The sequence below is a fragment of the Varanus komodoensis genome, unplaced genomic scaffold (genome assembly GCF_004798865.1).
Source record: "Varanus komodoensis strain SLA01 unplaced genomic scaffold, ASM479886v1 scaffold34_1, whole genome shotgun sequence".
Lineage (NCBI taxonomy): Eukaryota > Metazoa > Chordata > Lepidosauria > Squamata > Varanidae > Varanus > Varanus komodoensis.
Window position 1 is genome coordinate 7,800,367 of NW_025335854.1, and position 24,670 is coordinate 7,825,036.

Genomic DNA, 24,670 nt, shown 5'->3' on the forward strand with positions numbered 1-24,670 from the left:
TTCCCATGGTGTCCAAGAGCTGCCCAGCGGATTCCGCAAGCAGGATGGGTACAGGAGTTCCACCTGCCCAGGCTCCCTAGCAACTGGTACACGGAGGCATCCTGCCTCTGGGAACAGCTGTAGCACGTCCTTAAGCAAGGTTAGTAGCCATTGAGAGCCTCCTCCTCCGTGAATTGGCCCCTTTTGTCACATGCCGCCCATCTGTTCCCCACCCTTCCAGAGCAGACGGGGGCCATGCAGAGCGCTGCACGGGAACGTCTATGCCACCAATTCTGTCCTCTCTGCTGGCGCATGGGCCCCTTTGGATTCAACCTTGTGTGCATCGCTTAGTCACTGCCTGCATCACAGTGCTCCTTAAACAGCTAACTTTCAGCTCAGTTGTCCCAGGTTTAGTTGCACGGAGCCTAATAGAAACCAAGCAAACCATTCATGGAAGGAACAGTGAAGGAAGAAAACCTTCCACTTACGTGCCACTTACGTAACGACCCCTTAGACAGAATGACTCAATGCTAAGAATCAGCGTCATGAAAGTTTTATAAAGTACTCTCTTTTACTGATATGAACAGACAAGGCATGGTTCTTTTAAAAACAGGTGGCATCACGTACCTTTGGAGGATATGTAATTAACTAACAAACAAGCTACATAATACATGAAGGCAACAATCCTGAAAGATTTTGGATGGCCAGCAACTACCAAAACACATTCGCTAGCGAAGTTGCTCATCAAAATACATGCGGTTACTGCTGGTAGACAAAGTTTAGCTCTCGAGGCCAAGAAGAATTGATTCCAGGCTAACAGACGTGGTGGCTAAGAGGTGACACTTGAAATGGTGACCCCCCCCCCCCCGGGCAAATCCCCTCCCCAAAAGCAGCTCATGAGCCTCTCCAGACTAAACTCTGCCAGTCATTACACAAATACAGAAAGCGACTTTATACTGGGCCGGAACACCGGTCCATTCCACTCCAACAGTCGTCATCTTTCCCAGCCTTGCCACCTCCTTTCCCATAACTGTGGGTCCCAGGAATTGAATTTGAGCTGCTGCTGGTAAACAGGAACGCCCACCCTGGCCTCCCAGCCTCGTCCGTGAACCACAGTCTCCCTGCTCCCCATGCCAACGTTGCTGAGCAGGAAGGCATCGTGTTCCTGCATTGCAGGAACAATACCGTGCTGCTTCCTCTCCTCCCCACACTGTGCTGGAAGTTTTCGAGCGGCACACGGAGGGAGAAACTTCTTCAAAACAGCTGGACAGCTCTCCTTCTTCTGTGGGCCGCAGGAGCAGTGGATTAAAAGCAAAGCTGAAAGGCGGGCGAGGCATTCCTGCAGTACCCCCGTCATGCATCAGCCCTGGCTCAGCATCTCTTTCGCTTCATCGGCAAGTGGACATATGGAGCTGTCTTGAATTGAATTAGGCCCTCGCTCCACGTTGCGCAGGGAGCGTTCCTGGGCTCGTGGCGCTCCTCCAAGGAATGCAGGCAAAAAGCCTTCCTAGGTCTGTTCCCTGGTATCCTTGTAAAGTGCGCTCAGCGACTGTCCCTCCTCCCGTGCTTCATAAAAGGCCAGCTCCCACAACGCCCACTCTCAGTTAATCTACCTCAAAGGGTTGTTGTGCAGTTAAAATAGGGGGAAATCTATATTTGGTGTTTTGAGCATCTTGGAGAAATAAACGTTTACTAAGAAAGATGTAAAACATGAAATAGCTACCAGAGACCAATTTCCCAAGTATTTCAGATGCTGAACTAGTGTGATGGGGAGAACAAATGTCAGCCTTCCAAAATGCCCCATTTAAGAATTTCAAAAATCTCTGTTCTGAAATTACACCTTGCAGTTGTAATTTGTCTAGTACTAGAAAAGCAAATGGCCAATCCTAAGACTTGTGAGTATTTGCTCAAGTCACAATCTCTTTTAAACAGCCTCAACAATCCACTAAAAAGCTTTAAAATAATGACCACGCCCCGCCCTGCCCCGATGAAGAAGACATGTAAAATCTTCAGTATTCCTATTTCACAACTAACTTTTTTGCTTAGCATCTTGGGACCCTCCTGATGCTGCACTGCAGCCACAGGAATATTTCTGCATGGGAATCCGAACACATCACGCGGTTGTCAGCCCAAGCATTCCTGCAGGGCCAGCTGCACGATGAACAGCCGTTCTGTTAAGCACGCTGACCTGTGCTCCTCCTCGTAGATGGGAATTCACCCAAAACATGGTGACCAAAACTCAAAAGTCGCACATGCAGCGAAGAGTGAAAAGGAAGCCACAGAAGTTAGTTCTGGTGGGCTCTTAAAGGGTCACCCAAGCTATTAACTAAATGGAGCTGCCAGGATGCTGCCGGGCACCAGAAACGGAGCGCTCTCCTGAGAGAAGGCCATCAACACGCCCAACTTGCACAGATCTATCCCAGCTGGGGTCTGCTGGACTAGGCGGACAGCACTCTGGTCCAGCAGCGCATGCCTTACGCAAGTGACTATTTCTTCTACTTTAAATTATCTCAAAGTTTACCAAACAGATGCAACACATCAGCAAAAAATGGATTTCCTCTTGTGAGTGAGCTAGGCACATTCTAGTAGGCCAACAGAGCAGCAGGCTAAACAGGATGCTATAGTTCAGAGGCACAGTTGATGTAAACAATGCTGTGATACATACCTATCGCTGCACCTCTTACCTGCTGAACAGAGGTGCATTTCAAGTTGAAGTCAAACTTTACACCTCATACCTGCTTACAGAACGTGACTAAATGCATCCCTCTGACGATTCCCAAATGAAAAATCAACCCATCTCCAGACGTCTCCGCCAATAAAATGGTGAAAAGAGGATTCCAAGCCTACCGTACCAAGAAAAGAGAGAAGGCTTCGCTCGTCTTCTGTGCTGCTATCCAGCCACTCGGCCGCATCTCCGGGAGAGAGGAGACTCATCCTCCAGCCAGAAAACTTTTCCATACAGAAGACAACGGCTGAACGAAACAGGGGAGGGAGGATGGGAAAGTGCAGGTGGCTCTGGGCTTCCAGTACTTGGCCTATTAGCGCAACTGAGCAAAACGGAATAGAGAAAAAGAGGGGAACCTGGCCTTGCTACGAACCCCCGAGCTGACCGGCCTTTCTGACGAAGGGGGCATGGGCAGCGGCGGCAGGAGCGATATGGCTGCAGCCCCGTCCCACAAAAATAATGGGGCCGGAGTGGTGGTCTATACCTTAGGGCAATAAAGCCGCATTTGCAAATGGAACAGCACAGACAAAAGAAACGGCCCCAGTGCAAGAAAGACCGGCAAGCCACACAGCACAACCAAGTGTCACATATGCCTGCCCTCCTTTTGTGGGGAAAGGGTAAAATAAAATTTCAGGAGCTTTGTGATGCAGTTTTCCAAAGGAAGCTTAAAGCGCGTTTAAACCCCCTGTGAGCAAACAGAAAGACCCACGTCGCCACCGGTCCCCTTCCTGCTCCAGCTATTATTACGATAGCATCTCAGCCTCTCTCGCAACGCATTTGCTCGTGCAATGGCAGGTTGATCAATCTGTGAATAGGAAGAGCCCCTCCCTCTCCCCCTCCCTCCCGCATGGCGGCCGCATTGATCGACAATAATGGAATCTGTTTCTGACTGCCCACAGCAGCATTAAGGATATTAGAACAGCTCCTCTTCACCAGAACGAGAAGCAACCTGACGGCACAAGCCCTGCTCGGCTCCGGCCCCCTCGCTTAATAGGGCTCCCCCCACCCTTTGGGGAGGACAAAGGAAAGAGGGGTCAGGAAAACCGAGTCTTGTGGGGAGGAATCAAAGGAGCCATCGCTGCGAAAGAGAGTCCGTTTAATTGACAAAGGAAGGGAGCATTACGGAGCCTGCCCTATCTGGCCAGCGCATGCCTGCCCCGCATCTGCGCAACGGTGCTTACGAGGGGGAAGGAGGTTGCGGAGATGTATTTTATATGACCTAAAGGGTAATTTTGCAGGTTTGTACAAATGAAAACAAGGATGAGCCCTGACAAATGAGAGACGCCTGGGCCTCACAAATCAAAAAGCGCCTTTGTCCCGGGGGACCAGACTGATGCTCTGAGAGAGAGAGAGAGAGAGAGAGAGAGAGAGAGAGAGAGAGAGAGAGAGAGAGAGAGAGAGAGAGAGAAACTGCTCTCTTTAAAGAAGCAGGATCCCAGTTTACTATTTTAAAGCAGATCTACAAAAAGCCCCCATCCTTTCACTGAATGAGGCGCTACCATCAGCCCCAATTACAGGCTGCTTTTTGGCAGCAAATTAGGAAAGGAAAGCAAAACAGACAATTGAGTAGCAAGGAATTAAAGAAAATCCAAAGGTCAGCAAAGCAAAGAATTATATTCAGACTGGCAAAGAAAGGTGGGGGTGTGTGTGGAGGGGGGGCTATGCTCTTTGTAGCTACAATTGTTTTCTCTCTTTATGGTCTGGATTCGTGGAAATTTTACAATCAAAAGCTATTTTTTGCCAAAAGGAAAGACAGGGAGGAGCCAGGCATCAGCAGGGGGAAAATTCCAATCACTTTGGAAGCCTGTTGCCCAAAACATTTGCCGAGGGGGGAGATTTTCGTCAAGTACCAGACCAACAGATATTCTACACACTCTTCCGTTCATCCAGGGGATGGGGGCACCGTGTTGAAGAGGAAGGGCCCCGGCAGAACCAAAGGTCAGCAGGTGGGTCACTTGCTTAAGTTCTGACAGAGATGACTCAGAGAGTATTTATTTATTACACTCCACGCTTTCCTGTTACCCTGAACAGGCCTAACCTTCTATGTTTCTCTCAGCCCATCAGAGAAATGCTTAATGCATAAAGTAGCCGGAGTTAGCCAGGAAGTAAATTAAAAGTCCTCCCTCGCTAATTGGACAACGTGGTGATCAACCAACCCTAAAGTAAGAATGAGCCAACGGCTATCTGGTAGAGGCCCGCCAATTCTTCCCGGCTTTCTAGGGGCTTTAAAGAGGGCGATTTGGCCCTCTTTGTTTTGCCAGTGTGTGAACAGGATTGGTTTCGAAAGCAATTTGTTCCCCTTAAGGAAGCACAAGTCTTACTGTAAGTGGTAAAACTAGTTTGCTTACAAACAGATTTTCTGACAAAGATAGTACGGTTAATTAAAAGCTACTTCCTCGCTCTTTCAGTGGAAATCTTTAACAGAAGACTGAAGGGACTAATCCACCAAGCGCTGCACCCAATCCAGTGCGACAGAGACACAGGACAACTGAACTTCTGACACAGACAGTTTCAGCGCTGAGCACCAGCTGCATCTGTGAGACGAGGGGGGACGAAGGTGCATCCATCCCAGGCCTGCCAATACAGAGGCTTCTTGCTGCCTGCCAGTCACCGGAGCCCAGGCTGCGTGACACTGGTCTCTCTGCATGTGAGAAGGGCCCCCAAAGCTGTCCACATACGTTTGCAATGGTCTAGGCTAGACCCCAGCTGAGCGGTTTCAAGGGCCCAATCCAGATTTGACACAGGAAACGGGGACCAGATGTTCCAGTGGATTTTCACACAGCGAGCTCTGCTTTTGGCCAGAACAGATCTGCTACAGAAGACAGTGTTTAATATTTCTCCTAGATACTTTTTTCAATCTAACGCACTTCCCTACAAGTTCTTAGCCTTTCTACATAAAAATACAGGCACCATACAGGACTGTGAAATTCGACAGGGGTACTTAGATCAGGAAAGAGGTTAAATACCCCGACTCCTGCAGTCATTTTTCTTACCAAGATCAAAAGCCCTCGGCATTTTAAAAGTAAAACACCGGACAATCCATCCAGGGATTTCCTGCATTGCATCTATTTTGGGTTTTGAGCCCCGGTGACCCTTTGCATTCCTGGCAATGCAGTGCGGCGAGGAAGGGTGTGAGGCAAAAGGTGGATGGGGTGGAAAAGACACGCAAAGCAGCCTCAGGGGAGGATACGGGTGCAGGAGTGAGGCGCCCAGTCAGTCACGAGCCGCGACGCGTTTCTGTCATCTGGATAAAGCCGACACTGCCTGTACCACGCCAGGGGCAGGTCCCTTCCACACAGGCAGGCTCTCACCTGACAGAGGGAATTTCTGTACAGAGGACAAACATGAGAAGACTGGCTGGTCAAAGAAAGGTCCCTTCGCATCAAGCACGCCCACGGCAGGGGGGCTTTCACTCTCGGTCTGTGGAGGTTTTCCATTCTCCAGCCTTAAGGTCATTTGATTTGATTCTCCATCCTCATCAATTTAAACACTCCTCAATTTTTTTAATGCATAAGTCGTGCATTTCATGTGCATTTCTTCATAGACACAGGGTTATTTTTCCGTTCATATTTCCCAATGGAACGCATTTCAATAGCTTGCTCCAAATACATACATTTTGTACACTTTTTGTGATTGGAGAATTGTTTCACAAAATCTGGAAAACTGAGCATCAAAGCGTTAGTTGCATTTCAGTTTGCATATTGAATCAGCAAGTGTGACGTAGGTAAATGCATATTAAAATGCAGGTTTAAAGAATTTACATTTTTGCAGGGCTCAATATATTTGCAAGATGACATCATGCACACACTTGATTGACCTTGCACAAGTCAGAAAGATTATTGTGTACACATTTTATCAAAGAATATCTACTAGGCAAGCTATTTGTAACTATCACCCCCCCTAAGCACAAAGTTTTTCCAAGTAATTTATTTAACTTTATTTTATAACTGTTGATTCCATTTTTGTCCTTGTCAGGATATATTCTTAATTCTTAGCCCTTTCTTGATATAGAAACACAGAAACAGCGTGAGTCAGAAGGGGCCACCCGGGCCACCTAGTCTGACCCCTGGCTCCAGCCGGCTCCGCTCACGACATGCCCACCATGTGGACGTCCAGCCTATCCTTGAACACCCTCACCGATGGGGCCTCAACCACCTCTCGTGGAAGCCCATTCCGCACCCTCGGGGTCCTGACTGTCAGGAAGTGCTTCCTGGCATCCAAATGGAACCTTGGTTCCCTGAGCTTTGCTCCGTTGGAGCGCGTCCTGCCTTCCTCCGCAGGGGAGAACAGGTCTCTGCCCATCTCCATGTGACATCCCCTCACATACCTGCATGTCGCCAACATATGTGCACTGTTGGCAGAAGTTCCAAATATTAATAAACTTTCCATTTTTCAGCATATCAAATTGGATCTCTGTTCTCACTCTTATTTAAGCCATGCTAATTCAGAATGTGTATTGGCCAGCATTTTGGATAGGCAACCTCCCAATTGGATTTGTTTGACCCTTGCCACCATGGACACCCCAGTCACAAACCATGGGTTGTGCGCTGTGGTTCACTCTGGCCTAAGCAACCCATTGTGGGCTGTTTGGATCATGCAAACTGAAAGTTTACAAACAAGTTGACAAATGGTTACATTCGGAAAGTGGAAGGAAAACACACTTGTTTTTTGTTTTGAAAAGTCTGTTAACCGTATGTCTAAAGACTTATTGTGATGATTATACTGTGGTACCTCATACTTCAAATTTAATTCATTTCAGGAAGCCGTTCGAACGCTGAATCATTCGAAGTCTGAATCAACTTTCCCCATTAGAGCTAATAAAAAGTGAACCAATTCATTCCCAGACCCTAAACAGTACCCATTTTGATTAACTTAAACTGCAAATATGCATAATTTAAGGGAGAAATAACACAATTACATGCCATATTTATTAAAACTTGAAAACAATTTTTAAAATACATAAATATGTACTGTATAATAAACTGAAAATTGCATTTACTGTACTGCATGAGTATTACACAAGAGACGTTTCACAGCGAGAGACAACTTGGATGCACAACAGGTGGGCGTTTACACAGCAACCGCATTTTTTTCACTGCACGTGTGGTTCGAACATCGCATTGTTTGGACTTTAGAGCATTGTTAGAATCATTTGAACTAGGAGGCAGCGCTGTAAGCAAAGTAAGAAAAACCTGAAATGGGAAAGGCCTTTCCTTCCTTGTGAAACTAAGGTAGCCAAAGTAACTTTATAGTCCAGAGTAGTCATTCTTTTTATAAAGAGACCCTTAACAATTTGAATTTATCAGTAGAAATTGAGACAGGATAGAAATCCTGCATTCAAATCCTTGCTCTGATTCAGATTCTTAAAAATCTCTTTATGTGAAACCAAGTATACCAGAAAATTTAGGCCAAGTCTCAGAAATAAATGCAGAGACATCTTATCGCAGACATGAATATACAACTTACTACATCTGTGCATATTTTGCTGCCCTGTGGAGCTACATGTCTTATTACTGAAAAGCAAAACTTCACGGAAATTTAGTTGGGAGCATTTTACAAATCTCTTAAAATGATGGTTCATAATGCATGTACACGCTGGAGTTCTGACATACGCGTACACACACAGCGCGAGTGCAAAGAGTGCACAGTGCTTTAGCATTCTATGCATTAAAGGAATCAAAAGAGGCTGCGATGTGGATCGCACTCCGGCTACTCCAAGGGGTCTTCATGGACGAGCTTTGCTGCCGTCAATGGCTCCTTTCATGGAAATATGCACGATCGATACCGAGACACCACTGAAGTCATCCTTAATAAAACGTCTAAGGTTAATTGAGCGCTGGAGGAAAGTGATGTATTTAGTGGAGTGGAAGCTGTCTGCTTCCTCCCACTCCGCCATGGCCAAAGGGACAGCCAGAGCTCATCAGCGCGTTCTTCTGCCTTTGTTTTACACTAGAACTTTAACACAATGGGCCACCGACTGGAGCCTCCCGCAGAGGGAATTCAGAAGGTGGCTCCACACCTTCTTGGAGGGCTGCCTCCAGAAGGTGGGTGCTTGGGGAATACTGTTCAGCCCCGTGGATTCCCCAGCATGGCGTTCGCCAGGGGTCTGTCCTGCCCCCGTGCTATTCCACATCGGCATGAAACCACTGAGTGGAGTCACCCAGAGTTTTGGCGTGTGTTGCCATCAGTATGCTGATGATACGCAGCTCCACCTCTTCTTTTCTTGGTCGGCAGGTGAGGCTGTGGATGTCCTAAACCGGTGTCTGGCTATGGCAATGGGTTGGACGAGAGCTAACAAACTGAAATTCAATCCAGGCAAGGCTGAGCCAGACACCTACTACCAAGACTGGTGGTAGATGATTCCTTTGACCAGATGGGGGGTGTTCAACCTGTTCTAGACGGGGATGCTCTACCCTGGAGGAGCAGGCTCACTGCTTGGCGATGCGCCGTCTTGGTCCATATTCGTCACCTGAGGTGGTGCCCCAGCTGCGCCCCCACCCGGGCAGGAATAGCCTGGTTTCAGTAATCTATGCTCTGATAATCTCTAAGTTAGATTACTGCAACGCACTGTGCATGGGCTGCCCTTGAAGATGGTTCAGAAGGTGCAACCGTGCGGAGTATGGCGGCCAGAGTGGTAACTGGGACCTGGAGGGCCAAACATGTAAGACCAGTTCTGGCCCACCTGCACTGGCTGCCTGTGTGCTTCTGGTCCCAATTCAAAGTGCTGGTCCTTAACCTATAAAGCCCTACATGGCTTGGGATTGTGAAACCTGTGGGAGCTCCTCTCCCAACCCCAATCTACTTCTGGGGCCTTCCTCCACCTGCCAACCTGTCAGCCAGCTTGGAGGACGGCAGCTAGGGGGAGGCCTTTTCTGTGGTGGCACCCCATCTTTGGAATAACCACTCTGCCGTGGCCCACCAGGATCCAAAAGTGCCCTCTTTTTGGTGCCAGGTTGAGACAGCCTTCTTTACAGAGGCCTTTAAAGACCACCCTGGTCATTCAGGGGCCTGACAAGATTTCCAGGTGCCTCTTTTTCTTGGCCGGGTGTTTTTATTGTCTTTTAATCTGTTCTATGCCATCTTAAATAATTTTTAAACTTTTGCTACTGTTTTCATCTATTCTATCTTATTGTTTTTATATTTTACGGTGAACTGCCCAGGCAGGTTCAGCTATGGGCAGTATAAAAAATGAAATAAATAATAATGATAGATATGTTATTGTGAGCCACCCCGAGGCTTCGGCAAATGGGGCGGCACAGAAGCTTCCTAAGTAAGTAAGTAAGTAAGTAAGTAAGAAAGAATGTTTGCCTTATATTCACATTTGCCTTCCCAGCATCTAGAAACCCCATTATTTTATTTTATTTTATTTTATTTTATTTTATTTTATTTTATTTTAATTTAATTTATTTATTTATTTATTTATTTATTTAAAACATTTCTATGCCGCCCCATCGCAACAAAGCCTTGGGGCGGCTCACAACACATAAATACTAAAATTATACAATAAATAATACAATAAATAACACCCCCCCACCCCAGTGCATTCTCGCCCCCCCCCAAAAAAAACAAAACCCTAGTTAATAAATAATTAACAGTTAAAATAAGTTTTAACTAAAAAGGTCTTAGCCTGGCGCCAAAAAACAAATAACAACGGTGCCAGGCGGACCTCTCTGGGGAGCGCATTCCACAGATGGGGCGTCACCACAGAGAAAGCCTCCTCCGGGTACTCACCCTCCTAATCTCATTCACGGGGGGTTCCCGGGGGAGGGCCTCTGCTGCTGACCTCAAGGGGCGGGAGGGCATATATGGGCGCAAGCGTTCCTTTAGATAACCAGGAGCGCTTTACCCATCAGCTCCTCAACAGCCGTCGACAAATGGATGACTTACTTTTGAAATCGCCCTCTCCCTTCCTCTCCTCTACAGACCTGATGTTGGTTCATAGACCCATGGCAGGCTGAACTGGCTGGCTCCCGCTGAGCAAACCAGATGTTCTCAGAATTAAGGGTGGAATCTCTTATGTCAGACATCAGCTCTGCCCTGCTCCACTCCTCCTGTCCTTGCCTGCTCCTTTCGAACGGCGGGGAAATCGCAGGGGTGCTGGATGCAGCTGGACGCGACGCTCCTGCTCTGCTCCGCCATGACGGGCCCGGCCACAGCGATCAGTAAGGCACCGGCTGCACTGCTGTTAGCGCCCTTCGGCCGAGCGCCTCCCCGCGAAGAGGAGGGACCGCAAAAGCCTTCTCTGCCCTAGCGCCTTCAGTCCTAATTTCACCGGCCACGAAGCGGAGTCGCGATGCACAGCGCTGGCACAGCACATGCTTTTCAAAATCAGCCCTAATTTAACCATCCTGGTAGCATCAACACCAAAATAAAGAACTTTCGCATTAACAAATCAGTGCTCAGACTACTCCCAGCTACCCAGGTTTGTTCCAGTGGGCACTTCATCTCGAAAGAGGAGCGGCTTTCCAGTGGAGCTTTACATACTGGACAGAGAAGGCTGCATTTGGCAGGACTATCCCAGCTCATCCATGCATGTGCCTTTCCAAGGATGTTATTCCAAATATTATTCCAGTTATTCCAAATTCTAATGGTCTGGGTTAAGAGATATGGCTAATTCCCTTCTGAGTTCTTCTATTGTTTTAATTATTTACATCAATTATTGGGGAGTTTTGCATGGCCTTTGACTGAAAAACACTGGCGTGGACTCACCCAATGGCACGCACAAAGTATTTTGTCTCACCTGCCTTTTCTGGAGGTGAACATGGGAATAATGAAGGCATTGAATCAACTCAGATTAGTGTGTGGAAACTCTTGCTCTAGACCGGAGGGGGAAATACTAGTTTTGACTTCAGGATGCTACCTGTCTGCTGTAAAATAAGATGCACCAGTCAGGGAACCATGGACTGCCTGTGGCTCCTCTCCAGAGCACACCTGGAACGCACCTGGTTTTGCCTGGGTGTGGCATGAGCCTGACTGAAGCTTTGCAAGACATCTGGAGACGGCTGTGTGTCTCGATGGAGACAGTCAAATTGGCCTGTGTGCTTATTTACATTTATTTGCGTGTTTTGGCAAATAGAAAGGTGGGTGAGGTTCAAGGTGAGACGGGTGAGTTTTGAGTCCCTTCAGCTATTCCAGAGCACCAGCACGACCGGAGAAGAAAAACGGGAGGGCGGCATCACACTGTGACTCCCTGAATATGTTATTTTAATTGTGCAGGGAGACAGATCTGTAGTCTCCAATCATGTGGTGAGCCAGGCAATTCCATGTCCTCTGATCCACTGATCAGGCAAACATGTCCTGGGATTTCTGAGGAGATACGGGGATGTGGCGGTCCTGGAACTGCTGTGATACCAGAGGTTGCTGGCAAGTACCTTTCCAAGCGATTCCAAGTTGGATATAACCGGTGGCAAGGTTTAAAAAACCCAGAAATTGTGCAAGTGATTTCATCCAGAGGTGAAGCTTACCACTGCTTTTAAGGATTTTTAAATGGTGCTTCATCGACTTTCTTATTTCTATTTATTTTATGTATACCCCACCTTTTTCTAGCAAGGGACCCAAGGAGGCTTAGATAATCCTCCTCTCCATTTTATCCTCACAATAACCTGTGAGATAAATTAGGCTAAGTGTCAGCGACTGGCCCGAAGTCATTAAAGTGAGCTTTGTGGCAAAGTGGGAATTAAAACCTGGATCTACTAAATCACAATCCAGCACTTCAACACCAAGCCACGCTGGCTCACGCCTCTGGACTGTAAAAGAGATAAACGACTATTTCACTCTGCATAGTTAGTTCGCTCCACCTCTTTCTGAGCAGGTGTCAACATAACAAAAATATTCTCCCAACCAGTCTGTCTAGCTTGAAACAGCTTGAGCAGGAGACACAACGAGCAGAATGTGGGGAAGGTGTGCTCTTATGTCATGACAGAAACTCGCAAGACTAATGAAGGAGCAGCATTGTTAAGCTATGAGGAGAATCCCCACCCATGTGCTGCTCAAAACAACAGAGCTGCCCTTCCCTCTCCCGGTGAGGGAACCTGCCCACCTGGCTATTGGCCTTGTGGATTCGAAGCACAGACCCTGTGCTTTTCGACAGGGTCGAAAGCTGACTGGCAACCGGAAAATGTCATCCCAGGAAAGGTTAAAGAAGCCCTGTATTATTTCACGCATACCACGGCCTGCAACGAAACGTTGCCATGTGGGCAAGAACGCACCTAGCTGGCCAGGTGCGTTCTCTTCCAGGACACGGCATTCCATACCTCCTTCTCCAGGTCCTCTGTGCTCCCACCACCCTGAAGGTCTCTGTACTTTCTGTGGCCAAGAGAAAGCTCACTCCTCATCGGCCTATTTCAGAGAGAGGAGCTTAGTTTCTGGTTTTTTAATTTTCCCCATTTCTACAACCCTTGGGGTTTTCCTGACCTCCCTCCTGTTTCCCAGCAGCCCTGTTCTGGCTCCACAGTCATTACAGCTTGGCACCTAGTATAGGTTACATGCATCTTTAATGTAAATTGTCAGAAGTGTTTTAGGAACACTAAACATGAGGAGAAAAACTATTTAGAGTGCTAATATGCTAACTTTGTACATAAGGTATCCACCTACAAAAGGGGATGGGATTCTGGTGCACAAAAGAGGAATTTTCAATAGGTGCAGCTTTTTGCAACCTAGCATGACAAACTGTGCTTGCCAAATTTTTCTTCTATACAGCTATAAAGAGCACCTGTGTGTTGTTGTCTTTTCTATATGGCCACTGTTAGCTGCATGCATAACATGTAAAAGGCTTGGCAACTATCATTCTTCAATAATTTTAACTATTTGCTCTACAGATCTGTAAAAACTTAGATACATTAAGCTAATATACAGTTATGCAATATACAGTAATATACAATATCATATATATACAGTATACACAATTCAGCTGAGAAAACTGCAAGGGGAAACAAAAGTCTCACAAAGACTGCTTACTTGCTTTTGCTTTCTTTAGTTAGATGTGTGACCTGTTTATTTTAACACACTGATAAAGGGAAAATACCTTATTTCTGCACTGGCTGCATTTCAAAACCCTCCCCTCTGGTCTAGGGCACTCGATCAATTCACCAGGAAGACAAGTGAGACCATTAAGCATTAAGAGAAAATACCACCCAGAGCACGCATCATATGGTGGCTGTCAGCTATTCGCCCCGGTCGCCAACGCCACCACAAGCAAAACTTGCTGAGCACCCTATGTGAAGCAGCTGCTCCCCCAGCATCAGGGCGATGCGACTCTCTCGCCCCACAGCGCTACGCTGTGGGACGGTTCACTGCCGCGACGCCTTGTTTTGCCACTCATGCTCCTCCGTGTGGGAGCAGCTGAAAGGGGAGACCTGAGGGACGCAGGAGGCGGAGAGGGGCAGGCACCCTCGCCTCACGGGCAGCTTTGGGTAAGACGCTTCGCCCTCCAGCAGAACGATGGGCTGTGCAGGAGAAGAGCGCGATGGCACGTGCCTCCCGAGCACTCCTTCCTCGTTCTTCGCTCAGGGCACCCCGACCATGGGCCTTCCTCCCCCGGCCATGGCCGCAAGAGAGTTAAGCTCTTTATTTTCTGTTTGATTTAGCGACCACGTGGAAGGTTTGATCCAGCTTTCCCTACACAGAGGAAAATTCACGACTGCAGGGAGCACGGCTGTCCAGAGAGCAGGGCTGGGACTCGGGAGACGCGTGTTCTGGTGCCCTCACAGCCACGGAGCCCCGGGTGACTTTGGGCCACTCACAGGTTCTCAGCCCAACCTACCTTACAGGGTCGTTGTTGTGAGGATGAGATGCTGAGGAAGAGGAGGAGAGTGATGTAAGCTGCTCTGAGTTCTTTGACAGGAAAAAGGCGGGATATAAATATAAGACAGACAGACGGGCGGGCAGACAGACAGACAAAAATGATGCTCCCCGTTCATCCTCTTTTCCACCTACCGGCAACACATTTGCAGGTAAAGAAGGGCCGCACAGGCCGCACACTGCTGCCTTTGAGGAAGCCAGTAGTTACCTCAGTAACTGCATCCAGCAGCACGAATTCACAGCATGGGACGATTGTCCTTGGATTTTGGTAGCTACGTGGCAGGAACCTGTTCCGCGAGAACAGAGTTTTGCCAGAGGTAAGCATTACATTATTAGTATTTGTGTTTATACAGTGCCAGCAACGCACGCCCTGCTTCCCAAGGGACCGGACAGAAACGACAGGCACCTGCCCCCAACAGCATACAGTTTAAGCTCTGCTGCAGGGGGAGCTGCGGAGGGCGGGAGAGAACGGCCGGCCTGAGGGGACACAGCAGGAAAGTGCGTTCGGTGTGTTTGCAGCTACCTTGGCTTCACTTCAGTGGGGATGCGGACCGAGGGGTTTGGCAAAAGACTGCTGAAAAGGTGGGCTTTATGGAGGAATCTGAAAGAAGGGAGGGAGGGGGCATTATGTGGGCATCGCAGAAGAGGATTCCACCCACAAGGGGCAGCGAGGGAAAAAGTGCCGGCTGATGGATGGGCAGAGCATCAAAGGCACAATTAGGAAAGGACAACAAAGGCTTTGAAGGTATGGGGCGGGGGCGGGGGGGGTCTTCTGGATGTAGGAGCACATGCAAAGGCACCGTATGAGTAACCATAGCGGCAAAGTCACATCCTGACTGGAAGAAAGAAAAACGCTAAGGTAGGGTAATGGTCAGAAGCCATGACAAGCACTGCAGGAGGTGCTCCCCCCCCCCCGACATTCGGTGAAGAAGAGGTCTTTACTTTTCGTCCCATGAAAACGTAGGAGCTTCTTCCAAAAAAGTAGCAGCAAGAGCAGCCATTTTGCTATTGCCTCCCAGACCTTAATTTAGAACTCTGGAATGAGTTGAGTGCTCCCGCTAGATCAAAATATACCAAAAGCAAACAAACGGACACTGGGAGATACCTGACAATGGGAGGATGCATGTTGCCAAGCCACAGTCCACAACAGGCAAACACTTTAAAGTGCAAACTTAACTTTGTGCTGTGGCTGAAGAGCTTGTCAAGTTCCCTGAACAGCTTCCCCATGACACTCTCCCTCTCTCTCCCCGCCTCCTAGTAAGCTGTGCCTAGTTCAAATTGACACTGATTATAAAGTTAATCGTGCCAGCTGCTGGTTGCCTATTTTGATTTTCACTACAGGTGTTTATACAAAATCAGTGAGTATTTTGTCCCTAAATCCCACCCCATGTTGGGCTTTGGGCTATAAACAGAGTATTTTAAAACATACACCATTCCTTATGCCTATTTCTTTTTCACGTACAGACAGAACAGTATGTATTTCTGTACTGGTTCTACAGTACACATATTCGTAAACTGCTGATTCCTATAACTTATAGGTACAGTAAATGTACAAAGGCACTTTAAGGCTGCAATCCTGCGCACATATGGGAAGGAAATGCCACTGAGCCCAGAAAGGTTTACCTCTCGATAGACATGCATGGGATTGTGCTGCGAAAACAACCTTAGGGTATCAAAGAGATGGCACCTGACCACACACCCGTAAGAAATAAGGCAGCAAGTTCTAGTAGGCCAGTTTTGGTCACTAAGGCCACGCGAGCTGTTCAGCTGCAGGGGCTTTCCATGCCTATGAAACTCGGAGTCTGCACAATTGATTCCGCACAATCGAGGGGCACCTTCCCTGCTTGGTCTTTCCCCTGAGATCTCACAGAAGTATCAAAACACCTTCAACTTCTGCAAAGGAGGCAGAAACGCAGCCAAAACTCCTCTCTCTTGCCTATTCCCTTAGGGCAGGAAGGGCCAAAGAGACACAGCCGATTGCTACGAGCAAGCGAATTTAGTCAAGCACTTATTTTCCAAAAGAGGCACTTTCCACCCAGGTGTTAAGAACGGTGCGCCCTCTTCCTGGGCCGTGGCCCTCCTGGAAGACGCAGGAGCTGCCCGGGGGGCTTACCTGAAGCCTGCATGCTGTGGTCGTCCCAGTGCCTCGGTCATGGTCCTGCCCACATGCCAGCCCCGTCGAGCAGCACCTCTTCGGGCTGCCACACTCCTTGTCTATGCTCCGCCTGCGACGGCTTGGAATGCAGAAAAGCCAGCACAAAAACGGAGGCCACGCTTCATTATTCAGTTCCTGGGCTCGGGGCACTTCAACAATAGCGGCCCTTTCTTCTTGCGCTCGTTCGCTCCCACTGCATGGGAGTACGCAGGAATCCCAGAGTGTGAGCAGAGGCAAACGAATAGGGCCGGGCTTTTCTTTTTCCTCTCCCAAAAGGGGTGTGTGCATGTGAGAGCAGGAGGCGGCTGCAGGCAGCCAAAACATGAGCTCAGCTAATGATAAAGCAGCGCGCTTTAAATTGCTCCTGGACAATCCACTTGACACAACTCCTTCCTAAGCCATCTCTGCAACTCATCAAATCTGGATGGAGGAGCAGGCGCCGGAAGAAGAAACATTAGACAGTGACTAGAAGGCTGACTCTGAATCAAAAGGTTTCACCTGCAACTGAATCAAGGCAAAAACTATTCTGATTCCCATCTCTGCACTTCCTCTGCAAATCAGGAAAACAAACAACTCCCAACGAGTAGCTCAAACACACGTGATGCAATAGCCACTCCTGCTTGTCATCAGGTTTTGAGCTGGGACTTTATGGGAACCAGAAAGCATCTCTGCTGCTCCAGCAAAAGCAGCAGCAAAAAAGCACATGAACTCTGCACACACGCTCCTTTCTCCTTTCTAAAATGCTGAGAAAAGCAGGGGGAAGGAGCAACCCTCCCCTACGTTCCAGTTTTTTTGCTTCCACTGAACTATTTTAAAGACATAAAGATGCCCCTGCAAAGAAAAGAATATTGATTTTCAACCATTTTAAGGAATTCCGCATTTTGATTCCCACCTGCCATTCCACTGGTGCTGAGAATGGACCACGCGGAGGAAGGTAAGAATGTCCCTTGCGGACGCTTCCACAAACCACCGGCTGATTTAGACTAGGGGAGCATCTGCCCCCGCGACTGCCATCGCCCAGAAGCTTCAGCACTTTTTCAAAGCGTGCACATTCCTGTTTCCTTCCTCCCAATTCACCAGGTAACACGACCTCTTCTTTGCTGAGCTGTGTCTCTCCTTCCAGCGCCCTGTGCTGTCTTTCCTCTTTTCCTCTTGGTGCAGATTTCTGATAACCTTCCGTTCTTTTGCTTATTACGCAACAGTCTTCGTGCCCTCACATTCCCCCTCCCCAGCCCCGTTAGAAGTGGAAATAGCAGCTATTCCTCACGAAGAAAACCCAAGAGAAAGCCTCATGGGAAGACTGTGCACAAATCTAACCAGGCAAACAAGGACAGACTGGAAACTAAGACTGTCTTCCTCTCAAACAATCTTTTTGATGAGGAATTTGAATTAAAAACACAGGGGCAGAGCCTATGGGCGTGATGCACAAAGACCATGAAGAACGACCATGGTTATGGTTGCCCCTGGACCTCCAGAGCTGTGGTGGCAGCAGTAAACTTCTACAGCTTACTAGGGTTGGATCAGTTCTCCCGGGTTTGGTTCAGAACTGGGCTCAGGTACATCTCACGTCACCTTCACTGCCACCATAAACAAAAGTATTTCTCTTGTCCAAAGCCCAGTTTCCATATGTTGGAACCCTACTGTTCATTAGGAGTATGATAAAACTGAAACGCTGCCTCCCGCACCTGCACCCCCTGCTTTCCCCTTCACAGCACCCCCCCCACCATGGCGGGGGTAGGGGTTCTGCGCGAGGTCCCTGGAGCCCACAATGCAAAGCGGCACCATGCCAGGGACCTCTGCGTTCGGATCTGGGCGACTGCTGGACTTTGTGCTTCTCTGCCACACAACCCACGATGCAACCGGAGGCCTGCAGCAGTCCTCAGTTTCCGTGTGGGGAGAGTTGAAGGCAGTGGACAATACGAGATGGATCAAATCCAAAAGGGAAGCCACAGCCCTGAACTCGAGCGAGCTGAGAGGAGCTGTCCTGGACGGGATATTTTGGAGGCTTGCTTTCACAGGCCTGCCATAAATCAGAGGTAACGCGAGGGCACATCACTACAACCAAGTTCTGCCCAGGTTCCTCAGAGCTCATTAAAAATCTCAGATTCCAGAGAACAGGGCAGTGATCGGGTGGGGAGATACCGCCCTTGTTCTCTTTTGTGTATTTGCAAAAAGCACGCAGAGTCCTGGCCAGTCTCAAGCGGCCGCAGGGGTGCTGTTCCTCCTTAACGCTGGCAGGGCGGCGGGGCGTGGGTGGGAGACGGCGGAGGAATGGAAGAAAGGCGGCATGCGTGCCATTCCCGGGAACGCACGACGGAAGCCCCCTCTGGGCAGCATGCCAGCAGCATGGACGGAGCTGCCGCCTCGCCTCTGAATGAAAGCAAGTGCGTGAGTGGCGGACACCACGCCATCGCCACCCGCACGAGCGGCCACCCCGTTTCATAGCAGGGGTTCCCTTCCCCCTGGACGGGGGGTTAGAAGGGTGCGTCTTGTTTCACGGGGGTGGCAACAGCCCCCCCCACTTTTTGACCTCAGGAGCTGCCATGGAGGCTGCGACCCCAAAGACAGTTTACAAGGCAGTAATCATAGAAGAGCAGAGTGGGAAGGGGCCAGGTGGTCGTCAGGTCCAGCCCCTGCTCGCGGCAGGACACCAAGTCACACCATCCCTCTCAGAGGGCTGCCCAGTTGCATCCTGAATGCTTCTTGTGTGGGGGAGCCCACCACCTCCCAGGGCAATTGGCTCCATTGTTGTACTGCTCTAACAGTCAGTTTCTTCCCTATCCAGCCAGAATCTGGCCTCCTGTAACCGGTGCCCTTTATTTCATGTCCGGTACTCTGGGATTATTGAGAAGAGATCCTGTCCCTCTGCTTTCTGACAACCTTTCAAGTACTTGTAGCGTGCTATCACATCTCCCGTCTTCTCTTCCTATCTCTCCTTAAGGCTAAACATGCCCAATTCTTTCCGTCTCTCTCACACGGCTTCGTTTCTAGTCCCTGGATCATCCTTGCTGCCCTCCTGTGAACCCTTCCCAGCTTGTCTGCAATCGTGGTGGCCAGAACTGGACACAGGACTTCAGACAAATCCCAGTGAAGAAAGACAGCAGCACTTGCCTCAGAGTTAACCAGTTAGGATCAGCCCCCCGGCCCATGTTAAGAGGGTCAGAAGCCCCTGCCAGGATTTCCCCAGTACTGGCTCAGCTGACGTTACATCAATGTCACTTCTGCCCATCTTCCTCAGAACTTTGCTCTTCTTAAAACTCCTTGGGAAAGAGATGGAAAAGTGGGGATGGGAGGGAGATAAAGATATCTTTAGCTGAAAATAAAACTTCAAAAATAAACACAGAAGAGCCGGCAAGACCGGTCATTCTGACAGGGGGGCTGGAGTGGAAATTGAGGTGCCCTCACCTTTTTACACTGAAAGAAGTGGGAACAATACCACCCTCACCCCTCTATTTTCTCCCTGCAGGAATAGTTTATTTTAAATTTTAAATACTGAACATTCAAAATAATTTATTTTGAATTTAATTTTGGGAAGGGGTATAATGATGAGTGGGGTAGCTAATTTGAAGAAAGAATTGGTTTGGAGCAGGAAATCAACGCACTGAAGGGAAACTCTTGGGGTGATTGGAGCTGGGCAAATTAATTGGAGAATCTATCTGGGGTGACTGGATAGGGAGTGAATCAGCTTACCTTCTGTAAAAATGTAAATGTAGCAGTTATTTCTAAATGTGTTCTCTGTAGTGGTTTGGCATATGCAGATTCTGATGGAACAAATCTTTTTCTGGTGATGGAAGAAGTGATCCTGCTACCAAACAAACACTGGCAGCTTGAAATGGTCCCAGAAATAAATCAAAAGCCATCGGACTTGGCAAAGACTGGAGCAATGGGGGTCTGATGAAGAGAGCAATCGGACTGCTGCATCCTGCACCATCCTGCAATTTCTGGACGCTTCGCAAAGGCCCTTCCAGACGGGAATGTTGCAACAAACTAATTCGGAGGTGAGCAAGGTCTGAATCGCAGGAGACAGATTCATCTGTCCGGGAGGGGGTGTAAGTAGCCGAAGCTGGAAACGGTTTTCATGGGCACAGATCCCCCTGTGCGTTCGATGGCAAAGCTGGATCCAAGAGCACTCCCAGAGTGCACAGCTGATCCCTCACAGGGAACACAATAAATACATTGGAACAGTTCAGAATAAATAAATAAATAAATAAGCAAGCAAGCCGGCCAATTCCAGACGAACTCTCCTATTAACCAAGTGTTCCCCTGTGTTGTCTGGGCTGCACTCGACCCATTACCGGCCCCAATCCAATCCCATTGCTCAGATCAAAGTTCAGAACTTGAGATCAGCGGCAGAGGCCCTCCTCCGGGAGCCCTCCGTGAAGGAAATTAGGAGGGTGAGTACCCGGAGGAGGGCCTTCTCTGTGGTGGCACCCAATCTGTGGAATGCGCTTCCCAGAGAGGTCCGCCTGGCGCCGTCGTTATTTGTTTTTCGGCACCAGGCGAAGACCTTTTTATTCAAACGTCATTTTAATTGTTAATATTATTTATTTATTTTATTCTTTGGCCAGGGCGACTTAATTTATACTGTTAAATTATATTGTTTTATAGGACGTTATTTATTTATGTTTGTGAGCCGCCCCGAGGCTTCGGCGAATGGGGCAGCATAGAAGTTCCCTAAACAAACAAACAAACAAACAAACAAACTTCCATGGCCTCACTGGCCTGCGTTGCAAACGACAGACAGGCGTGGGCATTACGTACAAATTCGTGAGATCTCACCCCCACCAAGAGAAGGTGCTGGATGCTCAGTGACCGAGCAGCATGGGAAGCTGATGTTCCGATGGTGGAGAAGAAGCAGCCGTACACCGATTGCAAAGCTCCAGTGTCCTTCGTTGTGGCAACTGCTGTGGAGAACATAAGCACTGCCTTGGTGGATAAAACCACCGGTCCAGCTTGCCCAGCCGTCCATCTCCAAGAGCGACTGTGCCAGAACTCTTGAGAAACCATGTAGGAACATGCAGGCATTTATGGATTCTTGCTGCTCAAAATTTCACAGGTGTATTTGTGCAATCGCCACTGGCCACACGATAGCCTTCAAGGAACAGACATATAGCCAACAGAAGGCACTACCTTTTCGATCTTGCATTTCTCGCTCTGAGACCATTCAACCGAACAATTCCTCCTCCTTCCTGTTGTACGCAGTAACCTGGTCTGCCCATCATCACTTAATCGACCTGTGGAGAGTGTCATATCAGGCCAGGTACCCACAGGTTTTTGTTTTCTATTGTGTTGTGCGATTGCAGGCAGCGAGGGTTAGGTAACCCCAATACAGCCCATCACCTTGTAAGGCTTGTTTGAAAACGATCAAAGGTCTGTTGTCTGGAGTCACATGACACAACAAGCCATGGCAAAACAGGGACATGTGGGTGCGCAACACAGCAGCCCCGACAGGTAGATGAAGCCACGGCAACTGTCCCGCCATGCAAACAGGCTGAGCTGTCTTCTTGACGCCTCCAGAATTAACTGGTCTCTTTCCAAAGCATGAAGTATGTGATTGAGGAATATTATGTTCCATTTTGAGTTCCATCATAGACTGCACTTGGTCTGTGCTTTCGGCTAATAGGACCCCCCCCCCCCATATGAAACTGCTGCCCTTGGTTAGGAATAGGTTAAACTCCATTTTCATCCTTGTTCTCACTTTTAAGGATGCTGATTTCTGGTAATCTGAGATGCTGATATCTCCACCTGTCAACTCTAAGTTTGTTTAACCTGCAAAAGACAGGATTCCTGAAATGCCAAAGCGGCTTCCTAAAGTGATCAGTTTCAGGGCTTTCTGTAAGCTTAACAACAGCAACAGGGAACGGGGCTTGCAGGGCGGGGGGAACAACACACAGAACGATACAGCTTTCATTCCAGACGCTGCCAAATGAGCAAGCTGGCTTGGGACTGCAGCAGGGTGGGGGGAGAGCAGCCTATCCAAGAACTATATTTAGCGCCCTGTGAAAGTAAAGGCTACTTTAGACGGTTAAATAGCAAAGTTCTCATGCACAACCGCCATCCTTCCTTTAAGCGGGGCTCTATCGTAACTGTGTGAGCCGTGCAAAATGTCAAGACTGTTATTCATAGATTGTTTTGGAAACAAGGAATGATGATATACAGCCAGGAGATACACAGTTGCTTGGTAAACTGAGGTAAGGACGGATTTAGACAGGCGAGGTTCTCCCAGGAAGTCGTGTGAAAAGAGCTACTGATAATATCCTCTGGGCCCACGGCATCCGAAAGGAAGCCCATAAAAGGTACCAGCCACAAGGAAGGGGCAGCTCCTTGGCTCACTTCAAAAGAAATGGCAAAAGCCGCGCATCGGGTGCCTTAAGGCCGCTTCATCTGTTGCACACAGGCAAACCCAGGTTTGCCTCTGAATGTCTGGATGCTCAAGGTGCGGGTGCAGCAAATGACCGTTCCCCGACAAAGGTGCCTATGTGATTCACGCATTTTTACAATTTTAGTTCTACAGTTAAGCCGTTTCAACTGTTTACCCATATTACTTTTTGCAAAGTCGATCACCTTCTATACTAGAAAGGCACATGTTTGCTCTCTTCTATTACAAAAGGGGGATCAGGAAGCCCACTAGAATTAATGCATCGATCCTGGAATAACTGGTTACATAAGAAGCGTCGCAGCTCTGCCTGCAGCGCAGCTTCTAGACGGGGTGACTGTGCACCAGTGCAGAGCCACTGTACGGAGGAGGCACGCATGCCGTGGCTCCCAGACAAGCTCCCCAAGGACGCCACATCGTTCTCAATTTATAGCACGCTGAAAAGAGGCGCAAGCGCCAAAGAGAGGCAGGTGCGGCATACGCCAGTCCACGGTGGCACGCTGTGCCCTCTGAACCTGGCAGGGCAAAATTGATCCTGGGTTGCCAGGATCTGCCCAGCCAGAGCAGCAAAGTCCGTGGCTACTCCTCGCCTTCCCGCTCGCGCCAGAGCTGTCCTCCCTCATCCCGTCTCCGCAGCCTCCACCCCACCCTCCTAAAAATAGCCAAGAATGTACAGTGGAGTGTCCCAAGCACTTTGAGACCCCTTCTGCGGTCCTGCGCAAGGGCCAGGAGCATATGACAGCTGCCTCGGGTCCCGGGCAGTTTTTCAAGGCAACTTGCCGCCTGCCTGGGGAGCGGTACAGTCTTGGGGTTCGTTTTAGCTCTCCACAACATTGTCTGTGCTTACCGATGCCGCTGACCGCTCTGTAACCCTGAGGCTGCGACAGCCATCGACAAAGGCGGGCAACAAGCGGGATGGCGGGGAGGGAGCCCAAAGTGGCTGGAGGGGAGGTGCTTTGCGGTGCTTCCGTGCCACATGAAGGGGCTTGCTCGCGAGGGAAGCCGCCACGTGAGAGACCTGGGTGCCAGTCTCCATTCAGCCGTGAGGCTCGCTGGCTGGCCTCCTGATGGTCACTGATTCTCAGCCTAGCTTACCTCTCCGGGTGGCTACGAGCAGGAGGCCATGCAAGCTGCCTTGGGTTCCTTGCAACGGGGGGAAAAGGCAGGTGAGATAGACGTGTAACAGCAGCATCAGCACCAGCCGCCTGTGGAAGGACACAGGTGGAATGAAGGCAACACAAAGCCCAATTGTCTTACTTGTAGGGTGGTTTAGGGCGAAGAGAGGGAAAGATGGCAAAGAGACCGTTTCCAGTTCTTTTTACGGTTTCACTGGTATTCTACATTTCCCTCGTTTAATGGCTCATTTAGCTTACTTCCATCAGCTGGGGAAAGGGCTTTGGCTCCATGACAGAATCTGAGTGCGGGAGGGTCACTCCTCCAATCCGGCCAAGCCCAGGAAAGACCCAGCCTGAAGCCCGGGAGAGCGGCTGCTGGCCGGCATTGGTGATGCTCGGACAGATGGGCGAACGCTCTGACTCAGCCTGAAGCCGCTTCTGAAGTCTGTCCGTGGTATAGCCACCTCCCATGTGTGCCCCCCAAGATTCCCGACTTTTCAGGTCACTAGCTGTTTTCGATG

The 24,670-nt window shown here is 49.0% G+C and overlaps 1 protein-coding gene across 10 annotated transcripts in view; it reads right to left on the reverse strand.

Annotated features, from left to right (window-relative positions):
• Positions 1-24,670, reverse strand: part of RASAL2 (RAS protein activator like 2) — a 206,580-nt gene that overhangs the window by 82,343 nt on the left and 99,567 nt on the right. The window contains exon 1 of one of the 10 annotated variants that reach the window (XM_044439127.1): positions 16,617-17,245. The exons of the other annotated variants lie outside the window; for them this stretch is intronic. Coding sequence (XP_044295062.1) covers positions 16,617-16,629 — 13 coding nt within the window. The 5' untranslated portion in view covers positions 16,630-17,245. Of the gene's footprint in view, positions 1-16,616; positions 17,246-24,670 lie in introns of those variants that run through there. 10 annotated transcript variants of the gene reach the window in all.